The sequence below is a fragment of the Rhamphochromis longiceps genome, linkage group LG3 (genome assembly GCF_057381845.1).
Source record: "Rhamphochromis longiceps isolate RC_006_pf linkage group LG3, R_longiceps_female_GT1.1, whole genome shotgun sequence".
Classification (NCBI taxonomy): domain Eukaryota; kingdom Metazoa; phylum Chordata; class Actinopteri; order Cichliformes; family Cichlidae; genus Rhamphochromis; species Rhamphochromis longiceps.
Window position 1 is genome coordinate 55993266 of NC_140559.1, and position 27312 is coordinate 56020577.

The window sequence follows — 27312 nt, forward strand, 5'->3', positions numbered from 1 at the left end:
AAAGAACCCACACACCCCCAACATAGGTTACACCTTCATAGACCAAGGTTCAGAAGTGTGAAATCTAGAACATCCCGACTCAACAACTCCTTCGTCCCCACTGCTATCAGACTCTACATCGGCATCTGCATACCACACTTGTCTTCACTTACCTATTTGTACTTTTTTAATTATTATTTTTAATTTTTTTATCCTTATTTTATCTATTTTTTAAAATTTTTTTAAATCTTTTTTATTTTTTCTTGTTCTTTTAACCCTTACCTAACTTTGCATTTGTGAATCTAAATCTATATATATGCTAAGATCAAAGCACAGCAATGCATAATAAAACATTAAAATTGTTAAACCATTAAAACTATATAAACTTTTTTTGCACAAAATGGTTAATTTATTAGTCCTTTATTTATCCAGGTAAAAATCTCACTGAGATTAAAAATCTCATTTCCAAGAGAGACCTGGCATCATGGCAACAAAAGTCACATAATAAATGTTAAAACAATGGATGGAAGTACAGATCAGTTTAAAGTTTACATATCAGATAGAAACTAATATGTAAACTGGGTGGACCCTGCAATTTAATATCAGTTACGCTTTAGACCAGCAGAGGGCAGTAGCCCACCATTATTATGCTTTGGTAAACTTGTGAAAAGATCAACATTTTGCTCAAGCGATCACACAACGCTTAGATGTGGCCGTGACCACTAGATAGCTAAGTGGTGAGATATATGTTATTTCAGGTAAGCTCACCACAAAGGCAAGATACTTGTCTCCACATATCAAAGATGTTAGTGAGACGTGTCTTGTTCAAAACACAAAGCAATCCACCCACACAGTGAGGTGTTTAGATGTGTTGTTGTGGTTGACTGACATAAAAAGCTACTCGCTGCCCCCTTTGTTCAACCCCCCGAAACCCCACGATCATGACAACGTTTGATGTCTTAAAACAAACACTTTTCTTCTTTATTGTGTAAGAAAGGTAGCAAAGAAGCAGTGGAGCAATCTGCTGGAGCACAGTGCTACTTTTTTTCTGAAATTATGGAATTTCATAAGTGAGTAAGTCAGGAAGTTATGCTTTTAACCTGGTGCCATGATGAAATGTGACTGTCATGACTTCATTTGACATCATGTTATTTATCCAGAAAGAACAAACAAACAAACAAACAAACAGAGGGTCGTAAGGAGTGGATGTTTGTTCAACTTTGGTCTTGTTTCCTATTGAGACGGATGTGTTTTTCAGCCGGCTGAGTAATAAGAAATGCAAAAACACATCTCGCTACTGAGTTCCCACTGTGGTCAACCTATCTAACAGCGAGTTTAAGCCCAGCGGTTTTTTCACCAGTCCCCCCACACAAACAACCCACCGCTCCTCCGTCCTGACAGGATGTCTATGTGGTTGTTTTTTTATGCTGTTTGTTTGTTCCAGTTGCTTCACAGTAACAGTTGTGACCTGTCACTTCTCCTTCTCACGTATGCTTTGACACTTATGTCTATTAATAAGTTCAAAACCTCCCCACAGTCAAGTCACAAAGAAAAAACAGTAGTGAAGTGATGCAGAGCTGAACCTGTTTGAATATATAGAGGAAAGAGGAGGAGCAATATGATAAGGTTTGTAGGGGCCTGGCTCTACTTTCTGTTCTCTGTTACCATGTTTTTTTTATAATTATTTTAATTTATTTTGCAAAAAACATTTCATTTGGTTTTAAGTTGCTACTATATTCCTGTTTTTGATCCATTTTCATAAACTAATTTAAGCAAAGTGCTTCAAGTGTGGGCCACTAAATGAGATATTTGCCCAGCACTGCAGGCACGCATATGTACTGTGATAATGGAAATGCCCCCGAGTGACCTGAATTTACTTCTTGAAGCACAGTGGAAAAACATACATACCCCTCCCCATTGTGGTGTTCACAGTGTTTTTGACCTATTTGGAATATGGATTCAGTCTACATTCATAGTTTTTGATGGTTTTAAAACATTTTGGTAAATGATGAGTTAATATTGTTTTAGGAAACCACGATAGCTTCTAGCTTTCTCTGGGTCTACTGAAACTCTGCAAGTACTGCAAATATATGAACAAAAAACTACAAAGTACGTTTGCTGACCAAGCCTCATGTACCTACGGTGCTTTCCCCTATATTCTGTTGTGTCATTAATACTTTTTAAAATCCGGTTTGACTGACGATGCTATATGATTTTTATATTCAAATGACCATCAGAATTCAAGGCTTTAAAAAAATACCAAATTGTTTCACAATAACTACCAAGTGGCAAGACATGCTTATACGAGGATTTCAACACAGCCAAAGTTTAAAGTCACGAAACAATCCATTACTGTTGTGTTTTTCTACTCTTCTATCTGTGTACAGCAAGTGAGAGTGACTGTGAGAGATTATTCTTTATATGGTCATCTCAGCCACACATCTCTGGCTGCAAGCGTAGAAGCACCACCTACATGCTGCTCAACAGGCTGCCAATCAGAAGAGTTTGTTTAAAGGGCGGGTACCCCTAAAGCGGGAGGAGCTAAAACAGCTTGTTTCTACCAGAGGATGAACTGAGGGTGGTCTCACCAAAGCTCAGTATTCAATAATTTTAAAGTATATTCACACAAAGCTACTTTAACACAGTCCCAATAAAAAATTGGAGCTTTTAAACTGCACATGTTCATCTATTTACATGCACCCTTTAAAACTGAAGGCAAAGAATAAGCATAATTACATCAGCTACACTTTGGTTTTTATGATTTGAACACGGAAGAGCCAAATACACAAAACATCCGCTCATTTCTTTTTTCTTACTGCATTGGCCGTCTAAACCTATAGCTTCAAAGAGCAACTTCTTAATATCTCTGTTTTAACCCTGCTCACTCTAAGTGAAAGGAATTGGAAAATACATAATAACATGTTTGCAGTTTATTTAAATAAAGTATGCTGCTTTGGATTTTTTGTGAACTGACTGGAAAAATAAAGACTTCATGGCCAGATGACCCAAGTGGAAAAATGTCATCTGGCCATGCTTTTTGGAGAAGTTCAACATGAGAACAGAAGACAATAAAATGACAACTGAGAGAAAGAAAAAGTCTTGTCCACCAAGCCAAAATTACCTAAACACCTTTTCTCTTCATTACCAGTGGTCCTTAAGTTGTCGCTTTTAACCTGCAACACGACTTCCTCTCAACTGTTCGTAAAAGAACGACAACAAAATGTTTCCATTGTAGCTCTGGCTTGTCAAAGAAGCCGTGAGCATTGCACAGCTTACTGTCACTTTGCACTACTCAGGAAGTGTGGGTTAAAGTGAGAAGACTGTTGGTCAGTAAAGCAGCATCTGTTCTGAGTCAACAGTCGTAGAAGTTTCACCGCAGCTTTCTTAAAACAGTACCTGACCACAAAGATCAAAAAGACTTATATGATTCACACGCAGTAGTCTACTTCTGCCTGGTGAAGTTCTAATGCAACTAAATGTGACAAGTGCGAAGCTGAAAGGAGCCAATGAAAATGCTACGTTAGCTAAAAGTATGAAAATGGATAAAAATACCTGACAACAGTCAAGATTGTTCCCTTTTCACCACCAAAAACATGTAAGTGCATGTAAGTGTGCATTGGAATCTTTTACCAGGGGCTCTAATCTGGCACCCTGAGTCATTTTTGTCAGAGTGAACCTTCAATGTACTCTTGCCAGTTACTGGTGAAATGTCTGGACTTCACAGTCATGTGCATTTACGTTGACATCCAAAACATTTGTGGGAATGGACCAGAATATTTTGTCACCTTTTGAAAGTACATTGCCACTCATTACAAAACTGAAACAACCCAGAAAAAAGAAGAGAACAATGGTGTGTGTGTGTGTGTGTGTGTGTGGGCGGGTGGGTGAGTGGATGGATGGGTGGAGGGTTGAATAATGCACATTTCCTGCAATTTTCTATGAATTTCTAGTTCATTTTATTGCAGTGGCATGAAGTGAAATCAACATCTGTCAGCAAAAAAAAGAAAAAGAAAAGAAAAACACAGCAGCATCTGTCTCTCCTCCAGTTGTCACTGCCCTGTCCACCCACAGAGTGCGATCTTTGACCAAACATATGTGCACAGAACCTGTGAAACTACAGGAAATAAACAAGCGTTGCAAAAGCAATGTTACGTTAAACCTCGCTGTGTAATCAAACCAACCATCAGGTTGAGGTAGGGACTCAGCCCACTTAAGTTCTTCCACACCAAACTTCCCACAAAGTTGGGAGCATGAAATTGTCCAAAGTGTCTTGGTATGCTGAACCACCATGAGTTTCTTTCACTGGAACTAAGGGGCCAAGCCCAACTCCTGAAATACAACCCACACCATAATCCCCTTTCCACCAAGCTTTACACTTAGCACAGTACAGTTGGACAAGCGCTGTTCTCCTGGCAACCACCAAACCCAAACTCGCCCATTGGATTGCCAGACAGACAAGCATGAGAACACGGCTTCAGTGCTCTAGAGTCCAGTGCTGCATCGGACACTTTGAGTTTTGCTTTGTAATGTAAGTCTTGGATGAAGCTTGACCATGAAAACCCATTCCATGAAGCTCTCTATGCACAGTTCTTGAGCTAATCTGAAGGCCACGTGGAGCTTGGAGGTCTGTAGTGATTGACTCTACAGAGAGTTGGTGACATTTGCGCACTATGCGCCTACTCAACTCTGTGGTTTTATGTGACCTAACACTTCATTTATGAGTTGCTGTCATTCCCAACCAGTCCTGCTTTTTTAAAACACTTTACTGTAGCAAAGACATTTCATGACTGGTCTTGTTGCCGATATTCTATCACTGTACCATGCTGGAAATCTGAGAACGACCAGTTCTTTCATAAATGATTGTAGAAACATTTTGCATGTATAGGTTCTCGATTTTATACACCTGTAGCCATGGAAGTGATTGGAACACCTGAATTTAATGTTCTGAGTGGGTGAGGGAATACTTTCATCAATATAGTGTAGGAATACCTTTCTTTGTGTGGGCAGACAAGTCCAAGTCAAATCCAAGTGTTATGAAACAGGCATGTGGCTGACTAAGATCAGACCCAGATGTAGGTCTCAGCAGGCAGAATTAAACTCAAAGCTCAGCTTTATTAGCTGGCAACTGGCAGAAAACAAACAGGAAAAGAAAAACTGATAGAGCAGGGTAGGTACTAGCTGACAAGATGTAAACAAACATGTAGAGATGACAAACTTCAAGAGGACACAAAAGGACGAAACACAAAGAGATGACTACAGGAACAGGAAGAGATTAACACAGGAACCAAGATTAAATATTTATGAACTTGACAGAAAGAACAGGGAAAACCAGACAACCACAAAGACAGGGCACAGAGAGGCCAGACAGACACGGGGTCACAACTGGTGAGCTAAAAACAGTAACAAACATGGAGACAACACTGACTCACACAGGAGACGTTGATTACAAGTCACAGAGATGAAACTAGCACAAACTGGACACAAAAGGGAACTAACATAATGAGACAAGAAACCAAGAACTATAAATAAGAATATAACAAGAACTACGATGTAGCTGAAAAGTCCAGAACAAACTCAAAATGCTGAGTTGGAGACCCAGGAGCAACCTAAAAGTCATTTTTAATCACTTTTCAATTTGAAATACTTTCAGACAGCCTCAGATGGTTGCCAGGGGAACTGCAGTTTTTGTCACTTCCAAGTTAGCTTCATTTTTCAGGTTGTCCACAAATTATCGCCAAACACTCCAACCATTGTCAATCCGGAAAACATCTGTACACCAATTTCTTCACATATGACCATATAAATCTGAGATTTTTAAAATGTCTACAAGTACAGGAACAAATGTGAATTCCGCCCTTATGCTCATTAACTGGATCACAGCATAGACAATTTTGCCATTAACCATAACATGTCAGTATTCGTTTTAGATGGTTTAAACTTCTTGACCTGATTTCTGCGTTACTTTCTGTCTCCCCCCACTAACACTCCCTCTTAACCCACGTAACTGTTTAAACACACCTCCCCATACAAATTCATGCAACTATGAAAAATTGTGTTGTGACTTAAAAATACATCTATAGATCAGATATTAAAAAACACCCTAGATGTGTTGCAGAACAAATACAAACACAGCAACAATGATGTCACCAAAAAAGACTTGACCCCAATCACACCTCCAGTCACCTGATCAGTCTGATCTTTTGGAAAGAAACAAACTGTAGTTCTGAATTGAAAACCAACCATTGAGCTTAGCCAATCACGATCAGTCTTCGTCTCCTATAAGAGTTGGGTGCGTCCGTAAAGGCACACGATACATACTGCAGAGCTTCAGAGATGATGCCTCTTTGTGTTTTTCTTGCAATTCTCTATAAAATCTGTGAGTATTTTGCATTTTTTTCCACAGTTTCTTTTTTCAAGGATGTAAATTCTAAAGAGACTGATGAGATGTTAAAGATATAATTAAAAAAATTGTATGCACTTCTGTCCAGGTCAGGTGCTAGCTGCTCACAAGACCTCAAGTGTAATTCAGGAGAGTGGAATCAAGATTGCTAAAGTCGGGGAGAATGTAACAATAACATGCGTTTGTCAAGATGATGCTGTAACTTTCCTTTCTTGGTACCAGCAAAGCCTGGGTGGCAAACCTAACATCATATCAACTCGGATGAAGCACAGCCCAGAAGCTGATATCTATGCACAGTATAAAGACAGGTTTAAAGTCCTTGTAGAAGGTAAAAAAGAATATCTCAAAATCACAAACCTCAGCCTGTCAGATTCAGGGACGTATTACTGTGGGGTTTTAGTCTTTAACGCTATTGAATTTGGACAAGGAGTTTTCCTTCATGTCAAATCACCAGCGACCAGCATTGGATCTGCAATAGACCAGCCAACGTTGAAGCCGCTTCGCTTGGGGGACTCTTTGAACTTGACCTGTACAGTGGAAGCTGAACCATGTGCAGGAGAGCTGAACCTTTACTGGTTCAGGCATGGAGCTTCTCAGTCTACAGTCATGTATCCCAGCGAGGGACACGTGTGTGCAGACATCTCACAGGAAACACCTCACAGGAGAAATTGCACTTTAAATCTTGCAATAAAGTCAGTGAGCTCTGCTGATGCTGGGATCTACTACTGTGCTTTGGCCTCCTGTGGAGAGATTATTTTTGGAAATGGAACAAAGGTTGAGATTGCAGGTAGGTGATACTGCAGGAGGGTGACTTCATACTACTGTTTCAAGCAATCTGTGAAACACCGACTGTGTAACATCTGTTTTGTGTGTGTGTTAGGTTCCCCTGTCTTAGTTTATCTCCTGAGCGCGGCATTAGGAGGTTCCTTTATTGTGCTCTTTGTCTTGGCTTTCATCATGTACAAGCTTAGGAAAAACCTGTGCTCTGTCTGCAAAGGTGAGGTCTCTGCCATCTCTAATGATAATAATCCTCTAACTATGTGACTAGCATGCTTATTTACTTTCTTTGATTAGCAGGAGCTGTTCCTCATCAAACCTGTACAGTCTCAGATGCAGTGGTAGGTGAAAAAGCCTATATAATCTGCTCACATGTTTTTAATAGAAGCAGATGCTATATTTATATTAGATATGATATGTTTCCAGTTATATTTTAACACAATCCCCCCATTTGTCCGTCACTAACAGAGCCAAGATGCAGACAGCCTCCACTATGCAGCTCTGAGTCTGAAGAGGAGCAGTAAACAACATCGTCAAGAAGAAAACTTGGATAATATTTGTGTGTACTCTAGAGTAAAGAGCAGAAAAGTGTGAATGGATGCAAAGATACACACTGCCAAATGTAAAATCATGTAAAATAAAATATATTTTGTATGTACCAGCTGGATGACTAATGACTTTTGTGAGCTCAGCAAAATCACATAGCTCAGCATTGTTATACATAGACTATCAAACTGAACCCAAATGTAGTGTAGAGAAGCATATAACCCCCCCACGATCTATTAATACCTTCGTAAATGCAGGTCACAGCTACAGTAAGTTCTCACTGTTTACCTTTCACTTCTGTGGTCAAGGTGATGTGAGCGACAGAGTATAAGTTTCCACTGGTGGAAACACAAGTCCTACGAGAGCTTAAACACAGGAAGACCCGGCTGTTGCCCCCTGGCCACATAACCTCTCATGTTTGCAAGCCCACTCTCACAAGACCTGCTGTGTACGTGAAAAACTAAAAGCAATCGGCAATAAACTACGATTATGAAAAAAAGATTGAAGGAGATGGATTTCTTTTACATACCTTCAGCTTCAACTGTGTGAATGCATTTCTTGCTGCACAGGAAGCTGCTCCTTTGTAAAAACAGCAGTCATCCATAACTGCTGAACAGTTTCAGTTCCCTAAAAGTACAGAAGCTTGACCCAAAGCTTCACTTTTTAGGAAAGTCATTATAGTTTAAAGTTATCTGCTGCTTAGTTGTTTTTGTAAAATACATAAAATATTAAAAAATAAAACCCAGAGCCAGAGTTGTGGCCCTGCATTATTTGCAATGAACTGAGCATCCATTCATTAAAACAAAACAAAAACATGTTTTATGTTTCTAACATTTCAAACTAAATGGTGGGTAACAGTAGCATCTCGACCCAGTACAACAGTTTGCTCTCAGACTGCAGGCTTACTTTTTCAAATCAGTTCAGTTTTATTTATATAGTGCCAAATCACAACAACAGCCACATCAAGGCCCTTTATTGTAAGGTCTAAGCCTCTGCAATAATACAGACAAAACCCCAACGACAACCACCTTTGAACAAGCACTTAGTTGTTGCTAAGTGCTCAAACTTCCTTTTAATGAGAAGAAACCCGCAATAGAACCAGGCTCAGGGACAGCTAGTGATCTGCCGTGACCACTTGGGGCTGTTGGGACAGGCCTCTCATCTGTGGAACCAGCTCCCACTTTGGATTCAGGAGAGGGACAACCTCTCTACTTTAGGTTCTCAAGGTTAGGCTTAAAATGTTCCTTTTTGATAAAGTATATAGCTGGAACATGTAACCCTGAACTCTCCTTTAGTTACTCTAAAGTAGGCCTCGTCTGCTGGGGGCTTCCATTCATGCACCGAGCAACCTCCTTGTTACTGTGACAAGAATCCTCACAAATAGTATTTCCACATAAAGCAGCAACTTTCAATAGTTTAGAAAAAGAACAAAATAATGCAATTCTTCCATGGCCACTTCAAAAGTGAAGTCATTTCCATAGTCTCCTAATTTGAAATACCTAACTTCTGTCAGAGATATTATAGGTAATTGTTACCATAATTACAAATGATCTGTTTTTAAATGAGTAAGATGTTTGAATGTCATTTAGGCTCACTCACGCGGTAGATTGATAGGTGTGCTAGCCAATACCCGCTAATAGCTGTCTGCTAGGCCTCAGTTTTGTGAGCAAAGTGATGCTATTTTGTCTTATTTGTGTTACTAATTACAACGTTTCTTTGTTCTACTGGTTTATGCTAATTTATGAACCAAGCATGGTAATATAGTTTAGCCATATACAATCAGTTGTGATCACTTAAAAAACATCCATATTTTCAAACTGCTAACACTGAAAATATATAGTATACAGACTTGGAGGCAATGTGCCATAACATAATATGTTACTATGTCAAAAATGACACTTTTTGTTAACACAGTAATAGAATGTGATATATTATAATGCAGATTACTCTACTAAATTCAGAAATAGGAAGTTACAATAAGAATGATATGATTAGGTTTTTCAATTATCTGCACAATCAATAGATAGTAAGGGGGGAAAAAACATCAAACGTGTATTTTTCATCCTGCGTTTATGTGCAGGGAGACAGAAAAAGGTGGTCCAGTCTAACGTTTGAGGAGTGGTGATATTGATATTACTTTTATCTTTATTGCACAAAAGGACACGAGTTTCTACGTAAAGTGCACATTGCATCTAGAACAGAAACAGCCACCGGCATTACACTGGCTCTTTGCAAGTATCCGCACACACAGCGTGCTAACACAAAGCTAACAAAGAACCCAGAGTGAGTGTATGTCAACGCCAGCCCAGGAGCCAGAGCCCGATCTTCAAAGAGTAAAAAATCAATGCAGTCATCAACAGAGTTGTCTCACTGTAGCTTCTATTTCTGCACGTTCCTGCAGTTTAATGACAGACACAGTTGCTATGAAGCATATTTGTGTTGTTGTTTGTATTTTAAAAGACTGGACATACGCATGTCCTTAGTAGGACAGAGATTTGTGTCAGTCAGCTATGTGACAGTGTATTTCTGGTAGTACAGTGGGTGACATCACAGTGGTTACATGCATATATAGTCTATGTTAAAAATACCACATGAAACATTTCTGTTATGCTTTCTCTTCCTTTTCTACATGTTGAACCATATGGTGTTAATTAAAAACAAAACACCTCTACCATGATTAAATAGATCTCCTTATGCTGTTTTGTTTGCATGACATTGCATAACGACACAAGCTGTACAAAATAAAGCACTAAATCTCTCAGTTTTTATCCATATGAACACTGAAAAAAATCACAAAAAAAACACCAATCTAAACATTATACAATATGACCAAAGATACGTTTATTGTAAAGTCTGTGAAGGCTCCGTCTGCAAGTTTATTCTTGTTCATAAACATTACGGTGACAAACTCAAGAGGTGAGACCTGGCTACCAAACATGCATAATAGATTCAGACCTTCAAAGAATGCTAATGTTAACTAGCCAATGCTAATGGTGAACATTTACATATGCTGCAGCTTGCAAAGCACCTTTACTGGTAGAATAACATTAATTGAGTGATGAGTAAATTATTCAGTAGTACTCATGTGATTGGTCACATGTGCAGGCAGAGCCTGCCATAATGTAAACTGGACGTGCATTTTCTTCAGTAAATCTGCATAACTTGCTCTTTGAAGTAAAGTTTTTCAAATCTGCTTTGATTACCTCCTTTGTAGATCGTCTCATAGACCTAAATGAACCCTACAGGGGGCACTGAGCATGTGATCTTTCAGTCATTCTGAGTGACCAATCAAAAACAGTCTTGTCTCTGATAAGTAGAGAACGTAAAGACCTTCTCTCAATGATCCACAGCAATTTGAACAAAATGACACCCTCGCTGTTATCCTTCTATGTGACATATCTACTCTCAGGATCAATAGGTAAGTTGCAACTTAAATAATTTTGTTGACAGCTACACAATGTCTCTCATACATTCCAATACTTATCCAGTTATTATATTAAGTTCACTGTCTATTTTCTTTTATTTTCAGTTCATTTGGCAGCTCTGAAGCTATCACCATCATTCAATATCACATTTGTTAAAGCTGGTCAGGATTTAACTTTAAACTGTTCATTCAATCAAACTACTGTTGCAGTGATGTTTTACTGGTATAAGCAACCTCTGGGACAGAAACCACAGCTGGTGTCGAAATTCTATAAGCATGACAAAGATGGCACTTTCACTGATGAATTTAAGAATGAGTCTCGCTTTGAACTGGAAACTATGAACTATAAAAACAACTTGAAGATCTCAAAAGCACAAATGTCAGACTCTGCTGCTTACTACTGCATAAGTGGCTATTCATATGTGTATGAATTTTTGGAGGGGATTATCATCCAAGTGAAGGATTCAGATTTGGTTTTCCAAGCTTCAGTTCACCAATCAACACCTGAGACCATCCAGTCTGGAGGCTCTGTGATGCTGAACTGTACAGTGCACACTGGAACCTGTAGTGAAAAACACAGTGTTTACTGGTTCAAAAACTCTGAAGAATCTCACCCTGGACTCATCTACACCCACGGAGGCAGAAATGATCAATGTGAGAGGAATCGCAGCTCACAGACCCAAACCTGTGTGTACAACCTGCGAATGGAGAGTCTCAATCGGTCTCACGCTGGGACCTACTACTGTGCCGTGGCTTCATGTGGACATATACTGTTTGGAAATGGGGCCAAGCTGAACATTGAGGGTAGCTACCGCTCCTGCCTCTTTGGTTAAACAGTAACAATAGTTTCTAATCAAATATGATGTATGTGGTGTCTTTTAATGTCTGGTTCTCTACAGAAGAGGGGGAATCTTTTATCTATGTGTACGCCTTGAGCGGAGCTTTGGCGTTCAACTCAAGTCTGTTGGTTTTCCTGGCTTATGCAGCCTATACCTTGTACAAGAGAAAAAACTGCAAATGCACAGGTGGGTTAACTGACTTCTTTACATTTAACTGAATGTGATAACAAGGAAGAAAGACATTAATAAGTTGTTAAGTAGTCATAATGCTCATTGTTACATTAACTGAAGACATCAACTGGTGTTTCTTCAGCACACTTGGTTGAAATTTTTGGTCGACTCGCTTAAAGTCCAGATAATGTGTACAACAAGTACATTTCTTTCTTTCATTTTTCTTTTTAACAAAGTCATTTCATAAATATGTTTACTACATAAATGCAATTTGTACTTTGTCTTACTGTCAATTGCAAAGATGTAAAAAAAAATCTTAAATGTAGTTATTTATTTATTTTGTTTACTGGAATGAAATGAATTAGCTCAGGACATACCTAATTTATTATTAAGTCATCGGTGGTTTACTGAAACAATCTTAGTGCTTCAGTTGTTCAGTATATTAAAGTGTCCTCTTCAATTCTGTGTTGACTACATATGGAGAGTCATTTTGTCATGACTGCGCCAACTGAGTTAAAAGAAGGATCATTTTTTTCTTTCTTTTTTATAAACAGACCCTCGCGCGGAGTCTTCAGGGACCTTGGATCCAAATGGAGACGTAAGTTGTTCTGTAATGTTCTAATTTTTAAAAAAATATCAGTGAATAAATTAACTGTTTTTCGAGACCTCACAATGGAAGGAAAAAAACACAGAATGAAGAGCACCTTAACAATTCGATGCATTGCAGTATTACATATTCTTGCGAAGGTCACAATGTCCAGTTTTCACTTGGAGTTCTGTTGTTTTGAAATTAATTTTATTATAAGTGAGGTTTTCTTTTAATGTGCCATCCAGTGGTTATGCTCGCTGGTTCGAGGGTAACATTTTTCTTTCTTTTTTTCTAAACAGGCATCTCAAGATGCAGACCATCTCCATTATGCTGCTTTGAAGGTAAACAAGGCCACCAGATCAAGAAGGCAGCAAGAGGACACCCTTAGCCAATGTGTTTATTCTAGTGTGAAGCAATAAAGTTGGACATGTTTTCTTTGTAGTCTCTGTGAGAAAAATTATACATTTTTTGCTTTTTTGTTTGTGTGGTTTTCTCCTCCTAAACTAAATGTAAATCTGTGCCTTACAAAATAAACAGACATGTTTGCTTAACTGCAGCTGAGCCAGGTTCTTTTGTCAAAGGTGTGATATTTCCATTGTCACTGTACTTACATTGCATTCACGATGTACAGCAAGCGACATACACACAGTTGTGTGTATGCACACAATGCACCTTTGTGTTGCAGAGCTTAAGATCTGAACAGCCCTCTATATTTCACAAAGCCTGCGCATAATTAGCACTTCACCCTCTAGTTCAACACACATTATTTGATTCTAGATCTATTTTTGAATGAAACACTCTCATTAACACAATCTGAGTCAGGAGGAAACAACCGGCATGGCACTGCAGATGTGACGCATACAACACAGTCTTCTTCCAGGTGTGGTAGGTTGCTCCACAAAGCGGCAACCATTTCACAACAACAAATCCCGCCTTATTGCAAAGTCTAAAATGATTATGTGACATACACAAATCTTCCAGATTATCTGCCCTAAATGTATCGATGGCATCTGAAAGCCTTTGCAGGTTGTTTACTCTAAATGTGTCGTCTGCGCACAGCAGAGCTGAGGGAGTCTTTTTTCAGCGTCTGTGTGGTTGATAGGCAAAAACATAGCTGTCAGTATACTTCAGCCATGCACTCCTGTAGGACCCTTTGCACTCTTTGTGGTCTCAAACAGGAAGTCTCTGCATTGTTTTTGTACATTGCAGCCACACAGTTTAACTCGGCTTACCAATTACTCTTTTAGGTAGTTAAAAAAAGACAACAATCTGGTAATTACAATAGTTTGTTTGCAGTTTCCCTGATGAGCAAGTGCCCTGTACTAATAAAATAGCTAATATTATTAATAGTCATTTTAATAGCTAACATTTGTGCATACTGCACACTCTGTGCATGTATAATATAAGTAAACATTACCACCAACTGCAAATATCAGCTATTTAGAGATTAGCCTGAGCTTCTTTTAATGACTCCCAGCAAATCTATTTGTGCTCCGCCCCATATATCAGCTCTTAAACATGAGTCCTTCATATATGAAGCAGTGAATACCCCTGTAAAATTTGCATAATGTAAAAAATATATATTTTATATATTTACTAATGTTATCTTGACATAACGGTTTTCATATTCATATTACCATATTCTTCTAGGACTCATTGGTTACCTCTTCAGGTTTTCTGTCTGTGTTAGCGCTGGCACTTGTGCAGAGTATTAAAAGAAAGTGTTGCCCACAATTAGCTAACATAGACACACCCAGCTGTTGCTAATACATTTAATATAAAATCAGATTTTTCTTTATGGACCAAGACTTTTTTTGTTACTGGAGAAGATAATGCAGGGGTATAATTATGCAGAGGTGCAATACATGAAAATAGTTAACGTACCATTCATTGTTACAGTTTGTCATTTTCTGATATGTTGTGATCAAAAACAGCAATTTACAGAACATCAAGTAATGAAAGTAACAATAGTTAAAGCAATGTCATAGTGTACCTGATTACATTTAAGTTGAAATTAAAGGGACAGAAATCGGTGTGGAACATCACAAGTCTTGATGCTCCTAGGCGTTACTTCTCGTTAGCCAATCAAATGCAGTCCACTCAGAGGAATAAAGAGCTTGGTGAGAGTCAGTACATTCAACAGGATACGATGTGGACACGATGATGCCTTTAAAGTTTGCTTTGTGTCTAACATGCCTGGCACTGGGTAGTGTAGGTAAGTTGTCTCTTCTAAATACAGCTGTATAGAACGCATATATATACTGATATACACAATCTTTTAAAATCAGTGTTTTTTTTCCTCTTCAGCTCAGAAGACTAACCTGAAATCCTCAGTTTATGTGCGTCAAGAAAGTGGTTTTGTGTTGCCTAGCGTTGGTGACAAAGTGACTTTGCAATGTTTCTACGAAGAAGACGCAGTGATGTTTTACTGGTATAAACAATCTCTGGGACAGAATCCAAAGCTTGTGTCTAAATTTTATAAACATGAAAAAAATGGCACGTTTTACAGTGAGTTTGAAAACAATTCTCGTTTCTCACTAGACACTGGAAATGGTAACAATCACTTGATCATTTCAGATCTACAGATTTCGGACTCAGCTACTTATTACTGCATTGGTATCTATGTATACGATTTTGAATTTTCTGAAGGTGTTACTGTCAGTGTAGAGGGTTCAGGGATAAACATCCAAACTTTGCTCCATCAGTCTGAGACGATGGTTCCATCCGAAACCATTGAGCCTGGAGGCTCTGCTCTGAACTGTATTATACACAAACATACCTATGATGGAGGCCACAGAGTTTACTGGTTCCAGGATTCTGCCGAATCTCATCCTGGACTCATTTATGCCAACGGAGTCAGGAGTGATGAGTATGAGAAGAGGCCTACGACACAAACACACACCTGCTTCTACAACTTACCCATGAAAAGTCCTAATCTCTCTGATGCTTCGAGCTACTGTGCTGTTGCCTCATGTGGACACATACTGTTTGGAGACCGGGAAGAGCTCCACTTAGAGCGTAAGTAGCAATACAAAATCCGTTTCATATTTGCATGACTGTGACTGTTTTACACACAAAGCATGTTCAAAAATGTTTGCTTTACTCATCTTAACTTGCAGATGAGCACTCTGTTGTCTTGGTGTATTTCCTGAGTGGAGCGTTGATATTTACCATTATCCTGCTGCTTATGCTGTCATATGCAGCACTGAGAATTAATATCAAAATGAAACGCCAAAGTTCAGGTAGGCTGTGGTTACTTTTCACCCATGTTTAGGTAGCATATACAGTCATAAAGACTTAAAAAGCAACTTTGTCTCCAACCTTCATAACCAGACTCTCAAGCAAGATCTGCAAATGCCTCAACTCCAAATACAGAAGTGAGTACTAATCTGCCAGTCTAACTGTATGTAGATAGACAGAAGTAGGGTACACCAGTTTTCTAGTTTGTGATGTTGCAATCTTTGCATTTCTACTATCTTAAGCAACAGAAAATTATGTTTGGACCTATGTTTACTAAAAATAATCTTTAAAAACAAATAAGAGGAAACATTGGTAGATACAGTTATGGCTTCCATCAACATAATGACCAACCATTGGAAGTTATCAAGTTTGACAAAGTGGAAGATATCAGTAATACTGTATATGGACAAAAGTACTGGGCCATCTAAACATTAGAACCAGAAGAGTTGCTCGGCTATAACAAAACATGCCATGAAGCTCCCGGTGCAGTTTTTGTGTTGATGTAAATACCAGAGGAGGTTTGAAACTCTGCAGTTATTAGGTCAGCAGAGAGTTGGCAACTTTGACACATTTCTGTGGTACAAGGAGACGTGAGACACAATATAAATGTATACATATTGCAAATGAAGTCTGGTATGAACTGTGAGATTCCCACCATCAACTGCACCTGCCTGCTACTGAATGCAAAGCAGAGCATTTGATGATGCATTTATTCTTCCAGGTGTGTAGATGTCCTTAGCAATGTGCCATTATGCTGTAGTGGCAATAAAGATTAATAAAGTACTAATTTTAAATTCTTATGTTATTATCAGGGTAACCAAGATTCAGACAACCTCCATTATGCTGCTTTGAGGGACCACAAGGTCAACCGATCCAAGAGACAAAGAGACAACACAAACACCGAATGTGTGTACTCCAGTGTCAAACAGTAAACCTGGAATTTCATTTGTAGCCATGTTGTCCTGTAAGAAGAACTGTGTCTTTAAAGCATTTGTTTTTTGTTTGTTTTTTCGATTTGTTGATTGTTGAAGCATTGTTGTAATATATTGTGTATGGTAAGAAGAGAACTACAAGCCAGAGATAAAGAAAGGTAAAAGAGAAAGATTGCTACATAAAAGCCAGTAGAACTGTGAGGAACATAAGCTAGCAAGCTCATATTACAAATATTACAAACTCAGTAATGCAAAAGGATCATAAACAGAACGTCTCTGCAGTCTCTAAGTGTGGCCTTCAGAGATGAGACTGCACGCACAGAAACAGCAGGCCTGTGCCTTCTCATAGCAGTGTTGTGGTAAGCAGGCACTTAACTTCTAAATATGCAGTTACGCTGAACATGACAGGAAACAATTTATCAGTGATAATCTTCTGATAATTTAAGACATGTCATACATCTTTCACAACTGCATTTGCAGAATGTTGTTCCATTTGGTGTTGTTTACACACCTGAAACCAGAGAAGTGAGACTCTATGTAGCTTCTGTGTGGTCAACAGTCAAATGACTGACTTTCAAAGTGCTTTGAAGAACACCTAGCTCACTTTGTCTTTCTAGTTTCAGACAGGAAGTGTCTGCAGTGTGTTTATGGACTGCAGCCATGCAGTATTAATGATGCTCAAGTTTCTTCAGTAGACTACATCAAAATATTAAAATAAATCAAAATGCAATCAATCACATTGTCTTTGTTTTATTCATTTTATTCAAATAGGATGCACTCTATAACTATATTGCTTCTTACCCACACAAAACCAGTGAAGCCCAAGCTCTTGTGGCCTTTCAGTCAATAAGGTTCACACACATTTTAACTAACACAATTCTATGACAGACATGAAAAATAAAATAAATGTAAATGAAATGTAAATAAAAATAAATGTAATTTGGTGCAATATAAACATTTCCTTATGGCTAAAACATGAACCAAATATCAAAAACCGTTATGTCCATGGCCCCACTGCTTTTTTAATATCCTTTTTTTTTTGGCTTTTAGCCTTTACTAGAGGACAGTGAATACGAATGCAGGACGTTTTTGACCTCCTTAACCAGAAGAACTGTATTGAGATCCAGTATGACCCCAATTAACATAAATGACTGAGACTTAGTGAGTGAGAGTTCAATAAAAGTGACAGTAGCTGTAGGAGGCAGCTGTGTGAGAGACAACAAGAGTGAACTACCAACCACTACACCTACCAATGCGATGACGCCTCAATTAAATCGTCTTTGTAAAATTTTGTAACATCACCTTTCTAGTTGTACCTCCATTGCTAGACTCTGGTAGAAAACAGCTATGAAGATGCAGGTCGTTACACGTGTCAACAGGGTGGAAAAGTCAGTGATGGGGACGAAAGCTGATCTGTTTGCAGCTGCAGTACTTCCTTCTCTCCTATACTCAAAATTCAATTTTTTATCGCGCAATGTTCAGTCCTTGAGTCTTTTCAAGGAATATACGCTTGATATTATTTAATTTACATCTAGTCAACATGCAAGCTTCAACTCATGGCTCTCAGTGTGGGATAGCGTCGCTTTCATGACATTGCTGTTAATGTTTAAACAGCAAGTTTCAGGTCTGGGCAATTGGATTTTCACAGATTTTCCATTAATTTTCTGGATTTTTCATGTTATTTAAGTTTTTTTTATCACCAAACGCACCACTTTGATTCAGATTCATATATCTCAACGATTGCAGCAAGTCCATTTATGGCCCCCATTGGGTGGACATTGATGGTTGTATTGTGAGTAAGTCACATGATGCCCTCATGTGGGGGTGGCTGTAGCTCAGACGGTAGAGCAGGTCATCTACTGATCAGAAGGCTTCCCCTAGTCTGCATGCCAAATATCCTTGAGCAAGATACTAACACCAAATTGCATGCATCAGAGTATGAGTGTGTGTGTGAATGTTACTTAGAAAGCACCTAGGAAAATGTGCTTGTGCGAATATGGGTGTGAATGCACAAGTTGTGTAAAGCACTTTGAGTGCCCAGAAGAGTAGAAAAGCGCTATATAAGAACCAGTCCATTTACGATTATTGCCCTAATTTTCCCCAGTGGCCACTCATATTATTGCAACCGAAAAGACAATGAAAAGATGTATATAAACTACTAACAGAACAGAAGCCTAGAAAATCGAATTTTGATGATGCAGCATTTCTCTCTAAGCATGCTAGACAATTAGAAATGTGAAGGTGGGACCAGCAAGAGAAACACTGAAACATATCCAAATGTATGAATGACGGGAAGTTAAAAATAAGAAATATGATCTCTTCATAGAGCATTTAAAAAGGATATGGCTCACTGAAGTAAGAAAACTTGCATCACCAGATATGGCATACACACAACCACTACAATAACTAATGTCTGTGGCGTCTTTCAATCAGATCTTGGTTCATTTCACTGTTCTTAAGACAATAAGTAGTGCTAAATTACTTTTCACACTAACCGGAAACATCCTAACCTTGGCCAAGTTTGCTCTCACTCACATTATTCATTTTTGGGGTTTTAATGGTTAAAATAATGTAATACTATAACTCTGGTATTGTTTTCCACATCTCTTGCTGCGAGAACCAAAATTCATAATGAAGGGGGCGTTAAACTTTTGTACCCTGTTTCAAAAGTAGTTCAGAGTCACTTTTGGTTAGCCAATCAAACGGAGCCTTGTCTCTAAGACTAGAGGACGTATGGAGGTTTTCTACATTGGTCAAGACCTTTTGATCACAATGACATCTCTGAATTTTGCTTTGATTTGCCTGGTCTTCTGGAAAATTGGTAAGTTGGGAATACCTTAAATTCTTAAAAATATAAATTAAATCTCACTTATAGAGTGATTAGGCTTTTATTGTGATTTTAAGTGCAAACATTCATGGTGTTCTCTTTACAGACCGGGTAACTAATATTCAGCTCTCCTCAAATGTTCGTCAAGAGAGCGGCTTTATATCAGCTAATGTTGGGGACAATGTAACTTTGCGATGTTTCTACGAAGGTGATGTTGCAGCTTACTGGTACAAACAAACCCTGGGACAAAAGCCAAAGCTCATCTCTAGCTTCTACAAACATGACAAAAATGGCACTTTTAGCGAGGATTTCAAGAACAATCCAAGATTTTCTTTGGACAGTAAAAATGGAAAGAACCACTTGACAATCTGGAATTTACAAATGTCTGACTCAGCAACGTATTACTGCATAAGCTGCTATGCTTACAAGTTTGAATTTGCAGAGGGCACCACAATCCATGTGAAGGGTTCGGATTTGAACCTTCAAACTTCAGTCCATCAGCTGTCTTCTGCAACCGTCCAGCTAGGAGCCTCTTTGACTCTGAACTGTACAGTCCACACTGGGACTTGTGATGAAGAACACAGTGTTTACTGGTTCAAAAGCTCAGAAAAATCCCATCCAGGACTCATTTACACCCATGGAGGCAGGAACAATCGCTGCGAGAGGAAAGCTAACACACAAACAAACACGTGTGTCTACAATTTGCCAATAAAGAGCTTGAATTTGTCTGATAATGGGATGTATTACTGTGCTGTTGCCTCTTGTGGACACATACTGTTTGGTAATGGGACCAAGCTGGGCTCGGAGGGTAAGTGGCATTCTAGTAGCCTGTCTCACATTTGCTAAACAGTCTTTAATACTCTCTCATTCAGCTTTTAATGGAAACATATTAACAACACTGATGGTTGATGGATGTTTGGTTCTCTACAGATGAGGTGACCTTTCCTGACTTTCTTGTGCATGTTTTAAGTGGAGTCTTGGCATTCACCACCACTTTGAGTCTTTTAATGGGTTTTCTAGTGTGGAAGATGAATAAAGGTAACCAGTCACTTACACTTGCAGTCAGTCCAAACATGGTTAGATATAGTGCACAAAAAACAGTTGCAAGGGTGTATGAAAGGGCACATGCGGCTTACAGTGTAAAGTGCTTTGATTTGTTAGTAAGACTGGATACACATTATATAAGTACCAAACTATAATATTGTTTTCTTGAACAGCGTGTATTTACAGACAAAGGCTTTTATATTTTTTGTGTTTCACAATAGAGTCACAAGCAAGATGTTCAGATGCAGCTAATGCAGAGGTGACTATATTTTTTGATATATATCAAATTATCTTTTGAACAGCTACCAATACATATATTACACTGTAGCACTTGATTTTTTTTCTGTAACATTTATTGACTCGTGTATTTTTGTACCAGGGATACCAAGATGCAGACAACCTTCACTATGCTGCCGTACAGACACAAAAGTCCAACCGGCAAAGGAGGCAGATGAATGACACCATGAATCACTGTGTGTACTCCAGTGTAAGGCAGCAGATTTGAACCTGTTTCATCTAGACTTTGTTTCAGCGTAAGATGTGGTTTTGTTAGCGTGTGTTTTGAGATCTGTTGTGAAGATAATCAGTACAAAGCCTTGGTTACAAAGGTGCTACATTTCCATTATCAGTATACTTGTTGATTCTCAGGGGTAAGAAAAACAGTGAGAAAACATGTTACTTTACGAAGCCAACCTTTCTGAACATGTGCATAACACACTGTGCCACATCACCATAAATATAAGCCAGTTTATGTCACAAGAAATACAATGTACAATGTAATGAGTGCTCTCTACTGGGGAATATCTGTTTATCTTTTCATATTGTGGTTACATATTTAAGAATCTTTTTATAGCTTAGATTAAGGTCTGAAGTTTAAAAAAAGTCATAAAGTTAAATCTCTATATGTCTGGGTGATTCAAAGATAAAACAAACAACAAAAACAAACCATCTGCTCTTTTGTTTTTGTGTCTGTGTAGTTGCAAACAGGAAGCCTCCACTACTTTTCCACCATTGCAGCCGTATACTGGCTAAAACAACAAGGTTAATGCAATTAGCACTTTTGAACTAACTCTGCTGAAAGTTTGCAGCACGGCTATTTTTCCATAGTGTAGTGGTTTACGTGTTCAACGGGTGAAAGATTTCCGGTTCGATTCCAGGAGGAGAGATGAATGGAGTATTTCTCTGAAATTGCAAAAGTTAGAAAAAATTAAAATGGAGCTACCTACTTGTGAATAAATGATCTGCCAAAAGTAGCATGATCTCTATGAAGGGCCTTCTTGCTGTGCTGGTGTATTTTGCACGGTTTTAATGGAATTTTCTGACAAATAAAATATATTACACACCATACAAGATGCTTATTTGGGTTATTTTCTTTCCTGCTGACTGTTTGGAAGATATCTGTGTCTTTGTGTTGCACCTGTACAATTTATGAATACAGCTTGCTAACATTAGCTGGCAATTCAGCACTCCACCCTGATATGACTGAAATAACTGATATACAAGACTTGGTAAGTCTTAAATCTTTGTTTTTCCCCATTAGCTGCCTGTCCTCATAAACACACCAAAATGGTCTTTTTTAAATTCTACATAACTTACAAATCTTATCTTGTATAACAAAGACATAGAACTCAAGACTTCTTGGTTTAAGAAGCAGTGATTGTGTGTTACAGTGATGTTACCCACTGGTTTGTGTGGATTACTTTGGTATTTTGGATGTTGCCATGTTTTTTAAAACATCAAAACACATATTTGGACCAGAGAGTAGAGCTTCGGAGTTACCAGCTTAGTAAGTCTAAGGGGTTGAACAAACTGAATACCCAAAATCTTGAAGTAAACATTAAACAAGAAAAAACTATAAATACCTGTCACTCAATATAGTCACACCTCTTTTTATGCATACACATGTGCATAGATTTATTATGCTTAAGAAAATGTGTTCACAAAAAATTCCACCCCGTCATAGTTTCTTCTGTAAACACAAGGTCAAACTCAAGCAATCATTTCAGTGAGACTTATGTTAGCCAAGTTAAACTGTAGTGGTCTTTGTGGGTTTCAGAAGAATGAAGAGGTGTAAGTACTTTAGTGGGGAGTCAGTCTTAAAGAAAACTGCATTAAACCACAAAGTAAATGGACTTTGTGGGTATATTATCTAATTTACCTCTGAGGTGTTAAAATGCATGCCCTAAAGACCACATGCAAATAACCAATAAACCTTTATAGACCATAAAACAATCCAAAGAGAGAAGGCATTATGTCAAATGTCAGCCAATAGAATTCTTTGCAGTTCTTTGACAAACGTGGAGATGAGACCTTGTATAGACTACAGAGGCCTGTTGGCCACTCTTAGGGCATCTGTCCAAACTTTAGGCCTAAAAAGTAAGCAAATGTCTTCCCCATATAGTTATTATAAAGCAGCAAATTATCTAAGGAGAAAAAAATGCAGTGTTTTGTACCATGAAACTGTTTTTTAAAATGTTGTACATCAGTTAAATTGGGCATTTTAACAGGGAGTCTACAGAAATCGACTACTTTTGAAGACACCCTCAAGTTTTTGGCATTTCCTCATTGCTTTTTATTGTTTGCATGAGATGGGAAAGTCACCTGACTGTTTGAGACATCACTCAAATTTGCCAGAAAGTGCTGGAAATTGATGGCATTTCCCTAACAAAGGATATTGTCATAACTTTTGAAAAGTTCCTAAGGGTTTTCTCCAAAAACAGCATTCATGCTCAGCATTATTATTATTTCATTATTATTATTATTACACAAAGATTGTTTGCTGTTTTCAAAGGACCAGATTCCAGAAGACCTCAATCAACATATAAACATCATCCTGGTTTGACCAATTTTGGCACACCTTGGATACCGTATAAAAGTATGGAACAGCAGAAATTATATAATTTCATTTACATGCCTAAAAATGTTTGTTTTTAAAAAATATATTTTTGAAGAATTAAACACACATTCACAGGCAGCGTGCCCTTTCTGCCATGCGGATGGGAAGGTTAAACAGCCTCTGGTGCTTTAAACTCTGAGGAGCTGTAGCTTCGGCTTCTATTGGACGATTTGTTTGATTTACACCTTTTGATGATGCCAGAAGTTGCAAGACCAGACCCCACGTGACCCCAAATTTATGACACGCGGCATCTGTCCAGTCACGTGTCCTTAACTGGGCCTAAGATGGCGATTATTGATGGAAGTTGCTCTGATGCATTGTGTTACCACCAGAGATGGGCAGTAATGCGTTACTGTAATCTGATTACTTTTTTCAAGTAACGAGTAAAGTAAGGGATTACTATTGCAAAAACGGTAATTAGATTACCGTTACTTTCCCGTAGGAACGCTGCGTTACTGCGAGTGCGCCGTTAGTGACAACAGCTGTGTGCAGATCAACAATGGATCACATATCGAGTGCGGGAGAGAGTATGAGCGTGCAGCGTTTAAAGCGTGGAAGTACTCACCTTACTTTGAGTTTGATTCCATAAAAAGTGACAAAAACATTAGCGTCCGTTGTGTGTGGGAAGAAAACTTCGTTTTACAGCGAAAAAACCCCTAAACTTCCGAGCAAGCACCGAGTAGCTATGACGTAATGGGAAATTCACAGAGAAACTCGCGGATTCTTCCATTGACCGCGGCACACCTGCACCAGGGTAAACCTCCGCCTACCACAGTCCTGCTTTACAGGTGAAAATAGAGCAACAGGACCGCTGAGTCTTTGACTTTATTCATTTTCTGCTGTGTTTTACTTGCATCTATTTGAAAGAGTGTGTGTAAACACAAAAAATATTTTATTTTATGTGCTGGAATGTGTAGAAAATAGGTTTAAATGTTAAACTAATTTATTCAAGTCAGAGAATGTTGCATATAGTTTAATTTTTACTTGATGCATAAAGTTAAAAGATTAAAACTGATAAAACAAGTTAAAAAAAGAGACTTTTCCATTTGATTACATTTTATATGATGGATTATGCAGAAAAAGTAGAATTGGGCTGAAAAATCTATCACTTTATCACCTCTTCAGGTTGTAAATCGTGTTTTTAAAAAGTAACTAAGTAACTAAGTAATTAATTACTTTTGAAATTAAGTAATCAGTAAAGTAACGGGATTACTTTTTGGGGAAGTAATCAGTAATTAGTTACTGATTACTTTTTTCAAGTAACTTGACCAACACTGGTTACCACAGCCATTATCCAGAACTACAGCGGCTATTGGTTACAGCGGAGGAAACCAGTCCGGTAAGCAAATTTCTGTCTTAGCACATTTGTGGTTTTCTTTTGCCGCTGGTTTAATGAATTTGTTTTGGAATCGGTGAGAACTAAGATAGCTAACTAGCCATTGTTTACATTGTTACATGAAGTCTGGAGAATTCTTGGCTCAGTTGTGTGTGTTTAGAAGACTTAACTTGAGAATTTACAATAGGACTTTGCTATCTAATGGATAATGTCACGCTAGCTAAATCAATATTTTACATAAAATCTATGAAAAACTGGAAACTGTGTTTTTTTTAGTTCACTTTTACAGACGGGTTGTTTGATGCCTTTCAATGTGTTGCTGATGTCCGGAAATATACTTTCACAGGATAAGCCATGTATATAATTACTGACTGCAGTTATTCTGTAGAAAAATATGATGTTAATTCTAGTGCCAAAGAACTCTGCTTTCTATTCTAATATGTTGCATAAAGCTCAATTATTTATAAGTGATTTGAAAAAGTGTCAGAAGCCTTAAAGTACGTCAAATAGTTTCACCCAACTGATTCTTCTCATAGAGCTAAGATTGCCTCTGTAGGTGGATGTGATCATCTACCCTCCTGGCCAATCAAAACAGTCTTGTCTCTGAAGAGAGTGAGGATGTAGAGCAGTGCTTTTCACTCAACACGGCAATTTCAACAAGATGACACCTCCGAAGCTTGTCTTCTATCTGACATGCCTCTTCTTGGTGGAATTTAGTAAGTTGCATTTTATTTAAAAAACAAGAACAACTATTTATGTTTTAAATGTATCATTCTGGTTAAAAATAATTCTGCTCTTTACCCCATTTAGCTCAGATGAATCATTTAAAACAACCCAGAAATTTACATCAAGAGAAAGGATTGATATCTCCTAATGTTGGAGACTCGTTGATTTTGCGATGTTTTCATGACAGTGATGCTGCAAAGTATTACTGGTACAAGCAACTACTGGGACAGAAGCTACAGCTTATTTCCAATACCTATAAATTTGACAAAAATGGAACTTTTTATGATGAGTTCAAGGACAATCCACGCTTTACATTGGAAACTGATGTGGGTATAAATCACTTACAAATTTCCAACGTACAAATCACAGATACAGCAACTTACTTCTGTGCAAGTGGTCTTTCATTTGTGTTTGAATTTGGAGAGGGTACCAAAGTCATTGTAAAGAGTCAAGGTTTGAGCATCAAAGCTCTAGTCCAGCAGTCTGCTTCTGAAACCATCCAGCCTGGAGGCTCTGTGACTCTAAACTGTACAGTACACACTGGGACCTGTGATGGAGAACGCAGCATTTACTGGTTCAGAAAAACAGAAGAATCTCAACAAACAGGACTTATTTACACCCATGGAGGTGGGAATGATCAGTGCGAGAGAAAAACTAAAACACAAACTAACACCTGCGTCTACACCCTGCCGATGAACGGTCTGAATCTGTCTCATGCTGGGACCTACTACTGTGCTGTTGCCTCATGTGGACACATACTGTTTGGAAAGGGGACAAAACTGGACTTTGAACGTGAGTAACGTCAAGGCTAAGCTTACTAAAAATACTGTAGATCCTCCCCAACAGGGAATGGGACAAAGTTGGACTTTCAAAGTGAGCAGATTTTCTACCAGGAATGGTCTGTTTTTACTCAATAGTATTTATTTTAACTTTGTAAAAAAAAGTTGTGAACTTGTTTTCACGTTTTACAGGGGACGTGGACTCACTGGGTTTGGTGTATTTTTTGGGTGGTGCTTTGATATTCGTCATGATTCTTTCTGGCTTTCTGGCTTTCCTGATATGCAAGATGAATGGGAGAAACTGCAGCCAATATTCAGGTACAGTGTATTTTCATTGTTAAAAGCTTAATCTGTATTTTCTTTTTTGGTAAAAAAATAACTTTTTCTTCAACTTTTACCTTCAGAGTCTCATGTAGGACAGTCATCTCCTCACACAACCAATGCAGAGGTAAATATCACTGGAGTGTAACTTTCACAAGCACAAATCTTCCAGTACAATGCACATGTGAAGCAGTTACAATGTATTAATATAATATTTTGTTAGCAGGGTTACAACGATGCAGACAGCCTGCATTATGCCGCTTTACGTGTAAACCAGAGAAAACAATCAAGAAGACTTAAGGATGACGCCATGAGTGACTGTGTGTACTCCAGTGTAAAGCAATGACTGTCTTTTGCTTTCTTTATAGTTGTTACAGAGAAGTACTTGTACAATTTTGATTTTAAAAACGGTTTCTGAGTCTTTTTTTGTTTGTTGGAATTTCATGATGGATATCCTAATATTATTCCTTTATAGTGATTTATAGA

The 27312-nt window shown here is 38.2% G+C and overlaps 4 protein-coding genes and 1 pseudogene across 6 annotated transcripts; all 5 read left to right on the forward strand.

The window, feature by feature from the left end:
- Positions 1–6312: 6312 nt before the first annotated feature.
- LOC146675366 (protein amalgam-like) lies at positions 6313–7750 on the forward strand. The gene is made up of 5 exons (XM_085402509.1): positions 6313–6355; positions 6468–7166; positions 7260–7376; positions 7457–7497; positions 7625–7750. Exons 1-5 carry the CDS (start codon positions 6313–6315, stop codon positions 7748–7750), a joined length of 1026 nt encoding a protein of 341 aa, XP_085258635.1.
- A 3315-nt stretch (positions 7751–11065) lies between these two features.
- Positions 11066–13144, forward strand: LOC146675367 (uncharacterized; annotated as a pseudogene).
- A 1741-nt stretch (positions 13145–14885) lies between these two features.
- On the forward strand, positions 14886–16897 carry LOC146675368 (uncharacterized). Of its 3 annotated transcripts, none has more exons than XM_085402510.1 (5): positions 14886–14963; positions 15041–15743; positions 15845–15967; positions 16059–16102; positions 16778–16897. In XM_085402510.1, the coding sequence occupies exons 1-5, from the start codon at positions 14886–14888 to the stop codon at positions 16895–16897; spliced, it is 1068 nt and encodes a 355-aa protein (XP_085258636.1). The 3 variants fall into 3 exon arrangements, with proteins under 3 accessions (XP_085258636.1, XP_085258637.1, XP_085258638.1); XM_085402511.1 differs by having other exon boundaries at positions 14886–14940; positions 15033–15743; XM_085402512.1 differs by having other exon boundaries at positions 14886–14940; positions 15033–15743; positions 15845–15961.
- Positions 16898–19630: 2733 nt separating this feature from the next.
- Positions 19631–21273, forward strand: LOC146675369 (uncharacterized). The gene is made up of 5 exons (XM_085401149.1): positions 19631–19718; positions 19831–20532; positions 20655–20762; positions 20990–21027; positions 21148–21273. The coding sequence occupies exons 1-5, from the start codon at positions 19631–19633 to the stop codon at positions 21271–21273; spliced, it is 1062 nt and encodes a 353-aa protein (XP_085257275.1).
- Positions 21274–25657: 4384 nt separating this feature from the next.
- LOC146675370 (uncharacterized) lies at positions 25658–27312 on the forward strand. Its single transcript, XM_085402513.1, has 5 exons — positions 25658–25716; positions 25811–26518; positions 26698–26823; positions 26910–26953; positions 27053–27312. The coding sequence occupies exons 1-5, from the start codon at positions 25662–25664 to the stop codon at positions 27170–27172; spliced, it is 1053 nt and encodes a 350-aa protein (XP_085258639.1). The 5' UTR covers positions 25658–25661; the 3' UTR covers positions 27173–27312.

Bases quoted from the DNA above. Each gene is read 5' to 3' on its own strand.
- LOC146675366 (XM_085402509.1), top strand. From the start codon at position 6,313: ATGATGCCTCTTTGTGTTTTTCTTGCAATTCTCTATAAAATCT. The intron at 7,167-7,259 runs GTAGGTGATACT...TGTGTGTGTTAG, and splicing joins AACAAAGGTTGAGATTGCAG to GTTCCCCTGTCTTAGTTTAT. The intron at 7,498-7,624 runs GTAGGTGAAAAA...CGTCACTAACAG, and splicing joins GTACAGTCTCAGATGCAGTG to AGCCAAGATGCAGACAGCCT.
- LOC146675368 (XM_085402510.1), top strand. From the start codon at position 14,886: ATGATGCCTTTAAAGTTTGCTTTGTGTCTAACATGCCTGGCACTGGGT. The intron at 15,744-15,844 runs GTAAGTAGCAAT...CTTAACTTGCAG, and splicing joins GGAAGAGCTCCACTTAGAGC to ATGAGCACTCTGTTGTCTTG. The intron at 15,968-16,058 runs GTAGGCTGTGGT...CTTCATAACCAG, and splicing joins AATGAAACGCCAAAGTTCAG to ACTCTCAAGCAAGATCTGCA.
- LOC146675369 (XM_085401149.1), top strand. From the start codon at position 19,631: ATGGAGGTTTTCTACATTGGTCAAGACCTTTTGATCACAATGACATCT. The intron at 19,719-19,830 runs GTAAGTTGGGAA...TTCTCTTTACAG, and splicing joins CCTGGTCTTCTGGAAAATTG to ACCGGGTAACTAATATTCAG. The intron at 20,533-20,654 runs GTAAGTGGCATT...GGTTCTCTACAG, and splicing joins GACCAAGCTGGGCTCGGAGG to ATGAGGTGACCTTTCCTGAC.
- LOC146675370 (XM_085402513.1), top strand. From the start codon at position 25,662: ATGACACCTCCGAAGCTTGTCTTCTATCTGACATGCCTCTTCTTGGTG. The intron at 25,717-25,810 runs GTAAGTTGCATT...TACCCCATTTAG, and splicing joins CCTCTTCTTGGTGGAATTTA to CTCAGATGAATCATTTAAAA. The intron at 26,954-27,052 runs GTAAATATCACT...TTTTGTTAGCAG, and splicing joins CTCACACAACCAATGCAGAG to GGTTACAACGATGCAGACAG.